The 17069-nt window shown below is 44.5% G+C and overlaps 1 protein-coding gene across 4 annotated transcripts in view; it reads left to right on the top strand.

Annotated features, from left to right (window-relative positions):
• Positions 1-16765, top strand: part of NRK (Nik related kinase) — a 277334-nt gene extending 260569 nt beyond the window's left edge. For all 4 annotated transcript variants that reach the window (XM_033946124.1, XM_033946125.1, XM_033946126.1 and 1 more), the window contains 2 exons: positions 12775-12914; positions 16117-16765. In XM_033946124.1, the coding sequence (XP_033802015.1) occupies positions 12775-12914; positions 16117-16200 (224 nt within the window). In that variant the 3' untranslated portion in view covers positions 16201-16765. The remainder of the gene's footprint in view (positions 1-12774; positions 12915-16116) is intronic.
• The last annotated feature ends 304 nt before the right edge of the window (positions 16766-17069 follow it).

Here is a 17069-nt window from a genome sequence, read left to right on the forward strand (position 1 = left end):
ATACAGCATCAAGGCACAAACAGAAGCAGCAGACAAAAGAAAGGACAAAATTAGGCCACCCCACCAAAGAACGATATAATAAAACAAATCCCATTCAGTCTCCACACAACAAGGGTGCACCTAGGGAAAGGCAGCATCTTAAACACTGCAGTGAACACTAGAACATCAATACACTCATTTTAAATCTAAACAAGCCAGATTAATACAGATTGATCCTGCGCAGTCAACGCTAACCATGCCCTTTTCATACACACAGAACAGAGATATACCCTCGCCCAGTATGGAATAAGTAATCACAAACTAAAAATAGAAATACATAGACAAAACTTACATTGAACTGCCAAGAAGCTAGACTCTGCATACAATACAACACCACAGAAACAGTGACATGTCTCCTAATAGTGTGCAAAATATAAAGATAGCAGATGTAAATTTGAAAAAAAAACTGGCAAATAACAATCACTTTACAAATTAACAAATAGAAATAAAACAAACAATAGAAAATAAGAATATACCATTTTATTGGACTAATCTATTTTTCAATTAGCTTTCAGAGGCTAAAACTTCCTTCTTCCGGTTAATACAATATACTGCTGTTACAGTATCATGTCTTTTATTTTGATCTCTGACAGTTGTTTTGATCTCTGACAGTTGTTTTGATCTCTGACAGTGTTTTGATCTCTGACAGTTAGTAAAAAAATGTTTCGTCTGTCCTCTCTCTCTGCCCCTTCCATCCACTGTCTGCTGTCTCCCCCTTCCATATGGCATCTTCCCTCTTTCTATGTCCCTTCCATAAATTGTCTATCCTGTGCCCCTTCTCTCCTTTGTACATGATTCATTTCAGCTTTACTCCCTCTTCATTCTTCTCTATCTCAACCCCTCCCCCATGCTCTGGCATCTCTTTCTTCTCCTTTCTTCCCACCCTATGCCATGGTCTGGCATCTCTATTTCGTTCCCTTCCCTCCCCCAATGCCCTGTCATCTCTTTTCTCTTCTTCCCTTCTATCTCTCCCTCACCTTCCATGCTCTGGCATCTCCACTCCTTCCTTTCCCTCCCTCCCTCCTTTCCCCCTGGTCTAGCATCTGTCTCCTTCCCTCCCCCTCCCTTCCCTCCCCCTCTGACATCTTCTTTTCTTCCTCCCTTCCCCATGATCTGGCATCTCTCTTCTCTTCTCTCCCTTCTATGGTCTTCCTTCTCTCTCCCTTCCCCCAATCAGATGCAGCATTTATTTCCCCCTCCCATCCCTCCCCCCTCTTTGTCACCTGTCAGCAGCACAGCATTTACAACTTGCTGCTCTTGCTGGCATTGGGCCTTCCTCTCTGCCGGGTCCCACCTACTTCCTGTTTCCGTAAAGGCAGGACCCAGCAGAGAGGAAGGCCTGACACTCACAGATCAGTCAACCCGATGCCAGCCCTGGGAACATCCCCTTAGGGGCTGCACCTCCTCCCCATGATATGCCATTGACTACTAGTAGTAAAGCTTATACAGGTAAGCAGGGATGGCTGCAGTATGTATGAGACTACATTACACACAATGCATTGCTCACATACCATGGCAGGAAGTGACTGCAGCACTAAAATTCTAAGATGTGAGAACAGTATTAAACAAATCTTAGAGCTATACCAGAAAAACTAGTATAAAACTGCCAGGGACTGAACCACTAGCAGTAGTGTTGGTCATAGAAAAAGTTGAACCTTGAGGGCCGTTTTTACTAAAGCTTAGTGCACACTAATAGAATTATGCTTCAAAGCTCATTTTATACCTATGGGCTTCTTATCATTTAATGCATGCTAATTTTGTTAGCACACGTTATGCTGTTGTTAGTTGTATGAGAGCTTTGGAGCCCACAGAGATCTCTTGTTCAGATGATGTGTACAGAGTCAAGCAACTCAAAAAGGGACCTGTGTGGTTCTGAACACATATGTTCTGTAGTATATTTTTGTTGATCCAATAAAAAAGGCATCATAACTTATAAAAATCTAGGAAAAAATAACTTTTCTCATGCTGAGCAAAAAAGCTGTATTGATTTGTAGAATTCTTGCTACCCAGCTCCTGAACAGGAAGGTATTTGTTTTATAGGCTTCTTTGCCATAATCTTTTACAATTGCTAAGACACTTTACCGAAAGCATTTCGTAAGCCATTCTTGGCATACTCTGTAGTCAATCTGACTGTAGGATTTCTCCTCCAGAGTTTTGGTCATTATACTGGAAGCTCCTCCCTTACTTTTAATGATCGGATAAATTCCCTAGCAAAGAAATGTTTTTTTTCAGTTTGCATATGTTGAGAAAAGTTAGGTCATTATTCTTTCAGGAACATTATACATTATTGGTACAGTCCACTGTGCTTGCTCAGCTGGATTATTGTAATTTTGTATATTTGGGTATTAAACAGGGCAGCCTAAATCAACTGCAGCTAATACAGAATATAGCAGCCAAACTTATCTTTGGAAAGAGAAAGTACAATCATGTGTCCCCATTGTTGTGAAAGCTTCATTGGCTCCCAGTTTGTTACAGGATACAGTTTAAGTGTGCATGTGTCGTTTTTAAATTCCTTTATGGAATATTTGATCCTTCAATCCCTCTATGCTGGAATGCTATCAGATCCTATCATTTAAGGATTACACAATTTATAAATTATCATTTCCATCTTCTATCTAGAGGACTTAAATGTGCCGGGAAACTCAGTAAAACATTGTCATTTAAATTGGTGGAAATTTGGAACAAGTTACCAAAGTTTTTAAGACTGCTAGGTCAGATACAGCGATTTCGGAAAGATCTAAAAACTTGGTTGTTTACACAATAGTTATTCAGACTAGTTCCTCTAACTATTTAAATATCTATCTAATCCTAACTAATAGTACTCTCTCTAGTCGATCTATTAGATGTTATCTTATTTTTTTTAATTAATTGAAAACTGAATCGAGTTTCTTTGGGAAATGATTCGGTATATAAATTGAAGATTAGATTAAAAAGTGCCTATGGAAACTGGAGGGAGCCAAATTAAAAAGAGAAGAAAACACACTTTCAAACTAATATTTAAAATCCATTATAAAAGCAGTGTACTAAATAAACTCTATGAAGATGAGGTACTAGGGCTAAGGAGGCAATTTTATAACTGCTTGCATGAATGAAAAGTAATATAGTAACTAAAAATAGAATAAAGGGGGGGTTTATTTGTTAAATTGCAAAGTGATGGTTGCTATTTCTCTGGGTTTTTTCTAATTTAGATCTGATATCTTTATATTTTGCACAATATTAAGTGAAAAGCATCACTGTTTCAGTGGTGTTGCATTGTATGCAGAGTCCAGCTTCTTGGTGGTTCAGTTTAACTTTTCTCTACATATTTCTATTTTATCCCTCCTTTTACAAAATCATAGAGTGGTTTTTTAGCGCCGGCTGCAACAGTAACTGCTCCTATGCTTATAGGTATTCTGTGAGCGTCTGAGCTGTTACCGCCATTACCAGTGCTAAAGACCACGCTACGGTTTTGCAAAAGGGGAAGGAGTTATTTTGTGATTACCGTATTTTCACGCAGATAACGCGCACCCGTGTAAAACGCGCACACGGGTATAGCGCGCAGAAACCACAATTTTATGTACAAAAACTTTTGTATACCGCGCATGCAGCCCGACTGTCCTTTCGCCCGCCCCGACTCTCCTCTGGCCACCCCGACTCTCCTTTCGCCCTCCCCGACTCTCCGTGGTAGGGTTGGACCCATGTGCCTCAGGACGCGCCCCCAGGTGGGACCTAAGGCTCCAGGGCCTATTCTGATTGGCCCACGCGCCTTAGGCCCCACCAGTAGGCGGAGCTTTGGGACGGATGGGCCAATCCGGCCTCATTCCGTCGTTGGCTGCCTGCCGGACAGGCGGGTTTGGCTCCCGTCTGTCCGGCCAACTACCAAAGGTACGGGGAAGGGGGGTGGGGGTGTCGTGGGGGTCGGCCAGGGGGGTCGCGGGTCGTCTGGGGGGGCGGTCGGAGGTTCTTGGGGGGGGCGGTCATTGGAGGGAGGGGGGTTTGCGTCGAGGGCAGGAGGGCCTGGGATCCCTCCTGCCCGTAATGTAGTGCGGGGTGGGGGTAGGGGGTCGCCGTGGCCAGGAGGGTTTGGGCTCCCTCCTGGCCCGATATTGTCGGGGAGTTGGGGAGTCGGCCGGACAAGAGGGCTTGGGCTCCCTCTTGCTCCGATCGTGGATGCGGGTGCGGGTGGGAGCGCGTGCGAGCGGTCGTTCGGGGTGGGGGTGCGAGCGGTCCTGCTGGGGGGGTGAATCGGGCGTCGGGCGGGGTGGGAACTATGTAAAAAAAAATTTATATACCGCGCTCACGCGTATAACGCGCGAGGGGTATGCGCGGTAGGTAAAAACGCGTATAACGCGCGCGTTATATGCGTGAAAATACGGTACATATTCCGTAGTAGACGAAGGTATTTTCTGTGTTATGTGTTTACGAAAGATATGGTTCTTTGTTAGCTTTGACTGTGCAGGATCAATCTGTACTAATCTTACAATGGGTGAGTATATAAGATGCTGCCTTTGCCTAGGTACACTCTTTTGTGATGTGTGAATTGTTACTAAAAATCATGTTTTTCATATAGATGAGGGAGTGTCAAAAAGTGATGGGCCCTGGGGGTCACATGTGCTAGGTACGCCATTGATTGTACTGGTAACAAATACAGCTCATGTAGTGCAGGAGTTATTCTGTCAAATCGTTTTGCCCACTAATTAGTTTGGCCGCTGTTTTTTGGAAGAGCTGAATTCTGTACTGAAGAACCTTTGTGATGCCCTCATAAAGGGAATTAAAGTAGTCAATTAGAGGCATCAATATAGTTTGAGTTATTGTCTAGCTGCTACAACTTCACCATCCTTGACCAGTGTGATCAGATATTTCAAATAAAATATTTACAGACTAGTCTTTAAGCCCATTACATTAACGGGTGCTAGAGATTCCTCGGCTTCCTCCCCCTCCCTTTCACCTTCCCGTCCCGTCAACCCCCTTGTTTCCCTTTGCACAGTCTCCCTGCTACATCTGCTCCTTCTCATGCGCGGGCCACCGGAGCAGAGAGGACTGGGCAGAGGGGGCTGCCAGCCGGGGCCGGCGGTGAGGAGCTAGGCGGCTGGAGGAGTAGCAGCAGCCGCTGCCGATTGCAGCCTCCGTCCCGCCTTCGCCTCTCTGGATTTGCTAGAGCGGCCTGCAAGGTTCGCTACAGTGGCTGGCGAACCTCAGCAGGCCGCTTTGAAGAGGACCGGCAGTGGGAGGGAGGAGTCTCTGGCACACGCGCTAGCGCAGGCGCCGTGAACACTGGCACAGAAGCACAGCTCACGCCACCAGGACTCATGGATTTTCAACAGCGCATGCGCGCTTAGCCTTTTATTATTATGGATGTATAATAAAACTTTCATAGTTTTATGAGTTTCTTCACCTACTTCTAAGTTCTTGGTAATATCATTCCCTGGACAGGTGGTGTATGTGATATAAGGTAGATTTACTTGATATGAGTGCTTCATTTCTGAGCATAGTTAAGAATAAACATCTTATGGCAACAAACATTTTTATTAGGGCCAATATTCAAAGCGACTTAACAGGCCAGAGACAGCTCCTGGCCAGTTAAATTGCTTTTAGTGGGATTAACCACCGATGTTCAGCAGCACTTCATTAGTGAGTGACACTGAATATTAACACAGGCCACTCAACTCAAAAGCCAACTATTATGTGGACTGTCTGTGGGTGGAGTCAACACTTATGTGGTCAAGTGTCAAAATTCAGCACTTAACCACCTAAGTTTAGCAGACAAATCAGACTGAATAGAAGTCAGTTCTATCTTTATGCAGTGTCACTTATGTGGTTAAGTGCTGAAAATCATACTTACTGTAATTGCATAAGAGCCAGCTGGCTGCATAAATCCGAATGCCAGTGCACAAATATCAGTAATAATGAAGCAGTACCTAAAACAACGTTCAACCCCACAGCTCAGTATTGACCCTGTTGTTTTTTTTATATGCATGCTTTTTGTTCATGTTTGAGAGAACCTGCTGAGTGCTGTCACCTCATAGAAGTAACTAAAACCCAAATAGACATATTCTTAGCTGCTAAACCATATTAACTCTTGTAATTGATGGAGGAATACCTGTGAAGAACGCTCCAAAAAGAAAGACAATTGAGTGGAAAAAACCCAGACCTTTTTCATGGAATCTAAAACAAACATCTTAATGAAACACTGTTGCAGTGATGGAAAAGTTAAAAAGAGAGATGTGCTTTCAATCAATATTTGAGTTTTCCCACTAATGCACTAAAAGTTGGCAGTCAATGGTTTAATCAATCCAAACTAATTTACAGTTCTGGGATAGCAAACGGCACTGTGAATGCATTTTCTCAGCTGGTAGCATGACTGCCATTTTAGTCGACTTGGATAGCAATAATAATTTATCCATTTATAAAGGGCAAGATTCGCTAAGCTCACCGATCATGTCCCGACCAGTTTGCGAGCCTTCTCCGACCCCGACCTGATTCACTAACCTTCTGCCCGATCCGATCCACACATGCAAATGAATAGGAAGGTTGCGATTCACTATACAGAAGATGGAACACCGATTGGGCTTGCCGATCCAAAAAGAAGCGACTGCTGAGGACCATTCGCTCACATCCTTGCCGACTGTCCTGCTCTTTGCTGCCCTGAAATCTCAGTATAAAAATAAAACCAGGATGGTCTCGGGACTCAAGGATCTCCCGTATGAGGAACGACTGGGTAAGTTGCAGCTGTACTCACTCGAGGAACGCAGAGAGAGGGGAGACATGATCGAGATGTTCAAATATGTCACAGGCCGTATCGAGGTGGAAGAGGATCTCTTTTTCCTTAAAGGACCCACGGCAACAAGAAGGCATCCGTTGAAAATCAGGGGTGGGAAATTTCATGGCGACACCAGAAAATATTTCTTCACCGAAAGGGTGGCTGACCGCTGGAATAATCTTCCACAACAGGTAATTGAGGCCAGCAGCGTGCCAGATTTTAAGAAAAGATGGGATTGGCATGTGGGATCTCTTCATGGAGGTAGTTAGGGGGTGGGCCATTAGTGTGGGCTGACTAGATGGGCCGTGGCCCTTTTCTGCCATCATGTTCTATGTTTCTATGTAAAATAAAACATCTCCCTTGTGCAAAAAGTGTCCTGATCACCGCCAGGGCAGCAGAAATCTGCGAGCCCATGGTTTTAACCCGCGGGTTTAAAGTGGGGCTGCACTATGGTGTGTTCTGTTCTGTTCCCCTGCAAAGTGTGTTCTGTTCCATTGAAGTGATTCTCATGGGGGCCACGAGTGCAGCCATCCCCCCCCCCCTTTCGTTTGGACCTCAAGCTTGCGCGGAGAGCAGGCGCATGCGCGGATCACATCTGCGTCTGGATTGCTCTGCAGTAATCCGTGAGGTCACTAAGGGGCGTGCGTCTGATCACTTCATTTGCATGAGGACGCTGTAGTGAATCGGTCGCCCGGCAAGACTCGGCCACGGATCACCCAGATCGGTGAGCTTTAGTGAATCTAGGCCCTAGTGCCCTTTGAGAGCAAATGACATCAAGGTGATGCACAAAATTGCATGCAAAACAAATATAAAGCCTTACTAATATATTATAAAGCCACATAAACACCCCTTTCTAAATATTTATAAATAAAAAAAGCCCCTGGAGAGTCAAAGAAGACAATCCCTCCCTTCCCCTTCCCTCTATCCATGTGCACCATCTCTTCCCTCCTCTTCCCCTTCCCTCCATCCATGTGCCACCATCTCCTTTCTCTCCTCTCTGCCCCTCCCATTCAGCATCTCTCCCTTGTTCCTCCCCCCCAACCCGGTTCCACCAAACGTTCTCCCCACCTGGTTCCGAAACTCCACTCACCACAAAAACTACAAAGTTTCCACTCAAGCTGCTGCTCCTGGTCCTCCTTCAGCATCATAGCAAATCCTGCTGTCATCCCCCACCATCCGTGGCACTCATGCAGGCCTAATCATAGCATGGGCTCAACAGGAGACATGAACCATTGAGTTTCTTTTTTCAGCCCACGCAGGTCACAACCCCCCAACACATATTTTGCATCCCCATATGCTATAAATATTTGCAACAATATTCGGTCCATGGCGGTAAGTGGCTTATAAGCCTCAGGCTGAGCTAACCCTGGATATTCAAAGCAAGGCCATGCGCAGCTCTCAGCATTGAATATCCCGGTACGTGTACTGACCTGGAAGTTAACCAGGCACTGGCCGATATTCAGACCAGTGTCCGGTTAATGTAGCACACAAAGCTGTGGCAAAAGTGGCCTTAAGAGCAGCCCTTATGTAGGTCTTTCCCATTCATTAAGGCCATGCTGGGCCTGGAAACTGGACGGTTTTCCTATTTCCGGAACCAATTGCCACACGCCAATTGCACAATTAACAGGTGGCCATTAGAAATATTGCTGTGCGAGCCCTTGGCACTGCCCATTTTGTTGGCAGTAAGGGCCCGATCATTAACCTCATGCTAATTAGTTAATACACAGCAGTGTCCCATGTGCTGAGGAGCCCTGTCATTCCTACTCTCCACACCCAAACATGATCCTTACACAAAAATACAAAATATTTATTTAGCACGCGGTATGTGGGATCCCTTAGAGCAGCGGTCTCAAACTCGAGGCCCTCAGTACGTTTATCATAATCACAAAAGTAAAATAAAACAGTTTCTTGGAAAGATTTATAAACTATAAAGAGTTTTACCTCATGCAAAATTGTAATTTCTTTAATAAGACATTAACTATTTTTTTTATGAGGCCCTCCAAGTACCTACAAATCCAAAATGTGGCCCTGCAAAGGATTTGAGTTTGAGACCACTGCCTTAGAGGATTAAGCCAAGGGAACCTGTCACCAGGAGTGGGATCCCTAGGATAGTAGACTTGGGGGTGGGTCAGTAGAGTGGGCAGACCTGATGGGCTATGGCCCTTATCTGCCGTCATCTTCTATGTTTCTATGTGCACGCTAATTGGCAAATATGCTGCCAGATGCCTTAGTGCATCCCATAGTAGGCCTCGCTAGCTCGCGGTAAGCACATGTCAGTGAGGTGCCGGTGCCCCCACCGAGACGGCGCTCAGGGTCGTCTGCTCTCCCCCCCCCCCCCCTCCTCTTACTACGCAATTGCCAGGTAGGGAATGGCTGCTTAGTGGAGTTATTCAGTAGCACTTCCTGGTCAAGTGCTTCTCCTGCCCAGCTCAGCTCCTTTGAATATCAGTCCCCAAATATATGACCAGTTTTAGGTGATATCTTTTTATTGGATTACCTCAATGCATTTCTGTTAGTCCATTACAAAGGTATCGCCTACTGCCGGTTTGCTTTTTGTTTCTAGGTTCAATAACTAAACTATGTATCTCGTCCACGTTGTATTCTGAAGCTTGGCACTGTTACTGTAACGCATGTGTTTTCCCATCAGGGCACAGCAATAGGCAAAGCCATTAGGCATTTCTTGGTTGCATGCTTCTCAGTCTGTTGCCAGACCAAAAAGGATGTTCTGTGTTCGGAGCCAAAACACCAGCTGCTAGCCTGAATGCTGCTGAAGCGCCAGGATTTGTTTTATAATAATAAAGGCTCTGATGTGACAAACCATGCCGGTATTTAGCACAGCAGTTTACTTGTTTTTAGTGCTTTTTTCTGTGCTAAGATTACTATTCAATATGAAAAGGGTTTTAGCAGGAGAATTGGGGGGAAGAGGAACAGAAAACCACTGTACCAAGATTCTAGCAAGGGGGAGGGGGGTTAAAGGGTCATCTGAAGTGAACTGCAGAACTTCATCTCAAATAACCTTTTAAATACTGATCCCCCAAAAAATGTCCCCGATGGTCCTAATGGGCCCTGAAGCCCATCCCACCTCCCTAAAGAAAACATGGTGGCTCCCCCTGCTACTTTCGGAGAGGTGAATTTGGGAGGGAGAAGGGGGAGTGATGAGAAAAGAAGTAAACCTGGGAAGGGGGTCCATTGTAGGATTACCATATATTTCTCGGCAAAATCCCAGATGCTTGGACCCACCCCCATTCTGCTCTGGTCATACCCCATTCTGCCTTTGACCTGCCCTGTTCTGCCCTAAGCCCTGCCTGTTTTTGATCCCACCCCATTCTTCCCCAAGCCCCACCCCCAAAAGCCTCGTCTCATTATTCCTGACCTCCAGGCAATGTCCGGGGGCCTCGGAGCATGCACAGATGTATGTGATGTCATCTGTGCATGCTCCGGGGCCCTCCACAAATGGCCAGAGCTTTCCAAAACCTGGACAACTGCTGGGTTTTGGAAAGTCCATTCAGGCACCCGGACAGTCCTCTAAAAAGAGGACATTTCTGGGTTTTCCCATTCATCTGGTAACCCTAGTCTATGGTAGGGGACTAAAGTCTCTAAAAACAAAAAAAAAAATGAGGTTTTAATGAATTCTATTAGAGCAAACAATTTCTAATACAACAGTGCAAACATCATCCTTTTATGTGAAAAAAAAGTTACAGAAATTCAGACATGTAACTTTTGCAGGCTGCTTATGGACCCATGACATGAAAAATCAGCCATTCTCAGCACTTTGAATCTGCTGATTTAGTTACCTTTTCCCAGAAAGGTTTGGACAAGTTCCTGGAGGAAAAGTCCATAGTTTGTTGCTGAGAAAAACATGGGGGAACTGTTTCCCTAGACATTTTTACGTGGATTATTTATCTAATATAATAAAACGCTAGCCGCGCATGCGCACTCCGTCCTGCGTGTTCCGTTTTCCATGCGCTGTAGGGCCCCGCAGGTAGGAGTGCGCATGCGCGCTTAGGGTTCTGTTTTTCGTCCTGTTGTTCGGTCTGGCTTGCTCCCTGCCCTATCGTATTTTTTAGTTGAAAGACAGGGGGGGTGGCTCCTCTCACGATCCCCACCTGCGTCGGACTTCCGATGCAGGTGGAGATAATGAGAGGAGTCGCCACCGCGTCTTTCAACTAAAAAATACAATACGGCAGGGAGCAGGGCAGACCGAAGCTCTGAATCCGGTGTAGTGCGGGGGGCGGAAGAGCAGCAGCAGCCGCCGCCGCCATGGAGCCGCTGCGTAGCCGCGGCATGTGCCCATCTCCCTTCTCTCCCGGCCGCGGCATCGTGCAGTTCCCAGCCAAGCACGGCCAGCAGCGGCAGGCCGGCTTCTTCTGCGACTGTGTCGTCCGCATCGGGGAGGCCGTTTCTGGCCCACCGGAACGTGCTGGCCCTGTGCGGAGAGAGCTCCAGCTGTAGCGTCTTTCTGGATCAGGCGCAAGTGGAAAAACTTTTGCACTTTATTTACACGGGTCACGTCAGTCTGGACAGATAAAAAGATTCGCTGCTCCGGCGAGGGCTTCTTTTAGCCGAGGCGTCTGCCACTTTTGCCGTTGGGTGAGAGCCGTCACTTGCTTGGTTTAGAAAAGTATGCAAGGCTGTCAAGCGTGCCCTTTTCTGCCTTAAAATATCAGCCTAAGAATGAGTGGCCACTTCATAACACTTTGGGGAGAGGCTTCTGTTTCGGGTGTGGGGGAGGGAAGTGGAGGAATGCCAAACTTAAGATTTAAATTTTTGCCCCTTTTTTTTTATTTTTTGTCTTTTTAGTCAGGGGGGAGATAAAACAAAGGGGAAAGGGCTGCTGCTGGATAAGAGGAACAGTGAAGGGGTGGTGGTGGACACAGGGGAGGTAAAAGGAAGGGAGAATGGACAGGGGAAGCAGGCAAGGGGTGGTGGTGGACAGCCAAGGAAAAACAGAGACAGAAATATAGAAAGCGGCTACTAAAATGGTATGTGGTCTTCATCATAAGGCATATGGGGACAGACTTAAAGATCTTAATCTGTATACTTTGGAGGAAAGGTGGGAGAGGGGAGATATGATAGAGACGTTTAAATACCTATGTGGTGTAAATGCACATGAGTCGAGTCTCTTTCATTTGAAAGGAAGCTCTGGAATGAGAGGGCATAGGATGAAGTTAAGAGGTGAAAGGCTCAGGAGTAATCTAAGGAAATACATTTTTACAGAAAGGGTGGTAGATGCATAGAACAGTCTCCCGGTAGAGATAGTAGAGACAGGGACTGTGTCTGATTTCAAGAAAGCCTGGGATAGGCACATGGGATCTCTCAGAGAGAGAAAGAGATAATGGTTACTTCAGATGAGCAGACTAGATGGGCCATTTGGCCTTTATCTGGCATCATGTTACAATAACCATAAAGTTCTATGACATCACAATGCAGGTGTAAACAACCTTAGCCAATAGGGAGAGGAGGAGATAGTAGATGCTGTGAATGAGCAGACTGGATGGGCCATTTGGCCTTTATCTGCCATCATGTTTCTATGACTAGACTTCTGTAATACCAATCAGATCAAAGGTCGAAGCTCAGTAACGAAATACAAGAAACTAATTCCAAAGCTGAGAGCTTGTTTCAGTACTACAGATTGCACCAGCTAGTACTGAACCTATTCAGATATGCAGGGGTGATTTGTGTTGTCCTGGAATTATGTCCACTGGTGTAAAATATGAGTACCATTCTCCAGTGTTGCAAGGCCCTGGATGGGCAATATATCTAAAATCCCTGGAAATTACAGTTGTGCATACAAATAAATGTGAATATTCATGATGGACATCCTGAAAACCATATATATTGGCTGCCCTTGCATACTGGCGTTGACACTTGCAGATGGTTTTCAGGCAAATTAAAAAAATGAATATTATACAGTAATTGACTGTTCTTAAAAGAGATAATTTGTTATTGTGTTGTGGTGTGTTTCTAACCTATGAATGTCTTGTCCTTTTGTTTAGCTTATCTTCAGTCTAATCAGGTCATGGGCTGGGGAGAGAAAGCCATTGAGCTTCGCTCTGGGGACACAGGAAATCTTGAAGGCGTGTTTATGCACAAGAAAGCCCAGAAGCTAAAGTTTCTATGTGAAAGAAATGACAAGGTACAGAATTTTGAGTGATCTTTGGTCAATTCAGAGGTATTTCATTAACTAGGCACCTCCGTTTGGGCTAGTTGTAAGAATCTATTCTGTAATGGAACTTAGCATAAACCTGTATTGGTGTACCTACCGTGTTTCCCCGAAAATAAGACCCACCCCCAAAATAAGCCCTAGCAGGATTTTCGGGGTAGGTCTTAATATAAGCCCTACCCCAAAAATAAGCCCTAGTCCCGGGATTTGCCGGCGTTTTCCCTTCCCTCCCTCCCATCCTTTGTGCAGCAGAACCCTCCCCCCCTCCCCCAAGCACCCACAATGCAGCCGAATCCCCATCCTTCCCTCCCTCCCATCGGAACCCAGCCACGAGCCCTACTTACCTCCCTAAGCAGCGTCGGGCCGGCACCACTCTAACAAGCTGCTTCGGCCTAGTCCACCCGTGAACTCTGCCGTGTTACCGATGAAGTAAATACTTCTTCCCTTCATAGCACCTTGGCATTTATAACTCCACCTCAACCAATTGGGCTAAATCGCTTCTGTTAGGTCAGTGAAGCAGGAAGTCTAATTGGCAAATGAAATGTCAGACTCTTCAACAACAAAAAAGGGAGTTAATATTACTCCTGTCAGAATTCTGTGCAAAAATTTTGAAAATTCTGTGCACAATATTTCAAAATTCTGCAAAGTTTATTTGTAGTGTTTTACATAGAATTCTCCTATCCTGAGGCCTGAAATTCCTTCCTGCATTTTCCTCTCTCAGGATCCAGCCTCCTCAGATCCATCTCTCACTCCATCTGCAGTTCTGTCTCTCTCTAAATTCCACCCCCTTCTCATTTGCACCCTGAATCACCCTCCTTGACCCCCATAGTCTGGCAACTCTCTCTCCCTGTCTCCACTGGCTAAGAATCTCTTCCTCCCTTCCCATCCCCTTTCTGGTCTTAGTCACTCTCTCTTCCTCCTTGCAGTGCAGCATCTGTGTCCCCTTCCCTCTTCTTCTCCCCCTGCAGGTCTAGCATCCATGTCTCCTCCTCTCCCACCCACCCCCATTTGCAGTCTAGGGTCCACATCCCCTACTCTCCCTCCTCTACTTGCATTCCAGGATCCATGTCCCCTCCTCTCCTCCCCACCCTCAGTTACAGTCCAGCATCCATGTCCCTCTTCTCCCCAACCTACTTGCAGTCCAGCATCCATGTCCCCTCCTCTGCCCCATGGGCTTAGCATCCATGTTATCTCCTTTCCCCCCCCCCAAAAAAAAAATTGTGATTTAGCATCCATTACCCCATCACCTCCTCCTCCCCTACACATGTCTGGCCTCTCTCCCTTCGACATCCCCACCCACCCAAGTGAAATCAGACATACCTGCAGGCCTCCCATAACATCAGCAGCAGCAGCAGCCAAAGTGCTTTGAACAAACTGCTTGCGACTGGCCCTGCCAGGGCCTTCCCTCTGTCACGTCATCTATCTACATGAAGTGATGCAGCAGAGGGAATGCCATGGGAAGGCTGGCCGCAAGAAGCCCATTCACAGCGCTGCCTCTGCCGGCCAGCTGCCGCCACTGCTGCATCTTAGGAAGGCCCACAGGTATGTCTGATCTCACAGGGGAGGGAGTCAGTTGGAGGGAGAGGCCAGACCCACGTGGGGAGAAGGAGGGGACAGGAGCAGAATGGAAGGTTTGCACAGAATTCTGCACAGCATGTGCAGATGCGCAGAATTCCACCAAGAGTATTAATATGTGTGTACATATGTGTTTATGCTAGCCTTCTACTAAATATTTATGCATGCAGTGGGGCACATACACATTGTACTATTTATAGAATTGCCCCCTTAGGTGTCTGATTTGGGCAGACTTCTACAGGCTGAACAGATGAGTCAGTGCCGGGCAGCCTTCTACAATCTGTGCCCTGAAAATGGCAAGGATAAACTACACATTATGAGTTTATTTTGTTGGGTAGACTGGATAGACCGTATAGGTCTTTTTATCTGCTGTTATATAATATGTTAATATGTTTTGTAATGATTGGGGAGGGGGGTTCTTCATTATTGATATTTTATGCCACTTTTCACTGTCTTTTATCGTTCCGACATATGAGCTCCTTTTTTTTTTTTTTTATTCATTTTCAAAACTTTCATTAAGTGCAACAGAAATACAGTACAATCACTTTACACTTTAACATCATTTACTGACCCATCAATGAATAGATTACATCAAATATCCCCCTCCCCTAAATCCATCATTAGAACTTTAGCATAAAATAACATTAATTATCTCCCCCCTCCCCACCTCGGACGTTTATGAAGAAAAGGGAGAAGAAAATTTTTTAATTTAATCTGTGCAATATTTTGCTAATGGCTCCCAAACATCATTAAACTTCTTAAAGTGCTCTTGTCGTATGGCAATTACTCGTTCCATTTTAAAAATATGGCATAATGAATTCCACCAAAAACTTAGTCGATCATAGTTTTTCCAATTTTTCATAATGTGCTGAATGGCAACACCTGTCACTATGAGTAAAAGTTTATTATTATTGGAGGAAATCTGGCTCTTAGCCCTCATTAATGTACCTAATAACACCGTATCATATGAGTTCCTGTTGTGCTGTCTTTATCTCCATGGAAGCATGAATTAGTTGCAAGAATTTTTTAAAAGCCAATATTCCATGTGATATTTGGTATGGAAATGAGAGCAAAAAGTCAGATTTCTGCTAACAACAATAAATTACTACTAATAATGACTGGGGTTGCCATTCAGCAAATTACATATAATTGGAAGGATTGGAGGAGATTAAATTATAACTTTTGGTGGAATTCTTTAGGCCATATCTATAAAATGGAAAGATTTATTGCTTTACAAAGGGGATACTTTAAGAAGTTTCAGGATGTGTGGAAACCATTAACAAAATATTGTAAGGATTAAGTAAAATTATTTCCCTTTTAACTATCAGTTCAGGATATAGGGAGGGGGGTATTTTTATTATTACATATATTATATAATAATGGAAGATATGGATGGGAGGGATGGGAAAGGGGAAGGGATAAAATTTATATAATGTACCAATGATTGTTTATAAGTGATATATTTATTGTTACTGTGAATGAATATATTTTACACTTAATGTAATTTTGAAAATGAATAAAGAATATAAAAAAAAAAAAAAAGCCAATATTCCATGAGCACTTTATGTTAATCACCTTTTATTCATTTCCATGTTTTAAGGTATTCTTTGCTTCGGTTCAGTCTGGTGGTAGCAGTCAAATTTACTTCATGACACTCGGACAAAATATATTATTCAACTGGTGAACATGTCAGCAAAGATGGTATTAAGTTCCTGACGGATTTCAGCAATCCATACTGGTGCTCGGAAGCATATGAAGTTGTGTCCCTGAATCTTTACGTTTTAGGGGGGCCCCATACCCTGTCTTTATTAATGGATCAAGTTATACTTCTACAAATTCAGCATTCTCATTGATACCTTGCCAACAAAAAGAACATTTTTTCAACTTCTAATCCAAAATATATTTCACAAAACTGACTGAAGAATCCAAAGAAGATGGGTAGGTTTTACAGAATAATTACACCAAACTCTGTGTATATGTATAACATGTTAGTTTTGCACAGTTACTGTAATGCTACTATTTGGACAGCAATGTTTGTAGGTAGGTTTACATTATGCAAACCATTTTCAGTTTATGCCGTGGCTCCTTTCATGGGTTTGAAATGGGCTTGTTGTAGTTTGACAGGGTATTGCTAAAGCAGTGGTCTCAAACCCGCGGCCCGGGGGCCACATGCAGCCCGCCAGGTACTATTTTGAGGCTCTCGGTATGTTTATCATAATACAAAAGTAAAATAAAACAGTTTCTTGATCATATGTCTCTTTAGCTATAAATTACAATATTATTATTAAGACTTAGCCAAAAGGAAAGATTTATAAACTATAAAGAGTTTTACCTCATGCCAAATTGTCATTTCTTAATAAGACATTAACTATTTTTTTCTGAGGCCCTTCAAGTACCTACATATCCAAAATGTGGCCCTGCAAAGGGTTTGAGTTTGAGACCACTGTGCTACAGTGACTCATAAAATGCGGACGGAAGAGACTCTGATAGAGAGCAAGTTTAACAGCCTAGGGCTAAAAGACATCTCGCAGACATCATCATCATCAAATGCCA

Source organism: Geotrypetes seraphini, chromosome 5 (genome assembly GCF_902459505.1).
Source record: "Geotrypetes seraphini chromosome 5, aGeoSer1.1, whole genome shotgun sequence".
NCBI classification, from domain to species: domain Eukaryota; kingdom Metazoa; phylum Chordata; class Amphibia; order Gymnophiona; family Dermophiidae; genus Geotrypetes; species Geotrypetes seraphini.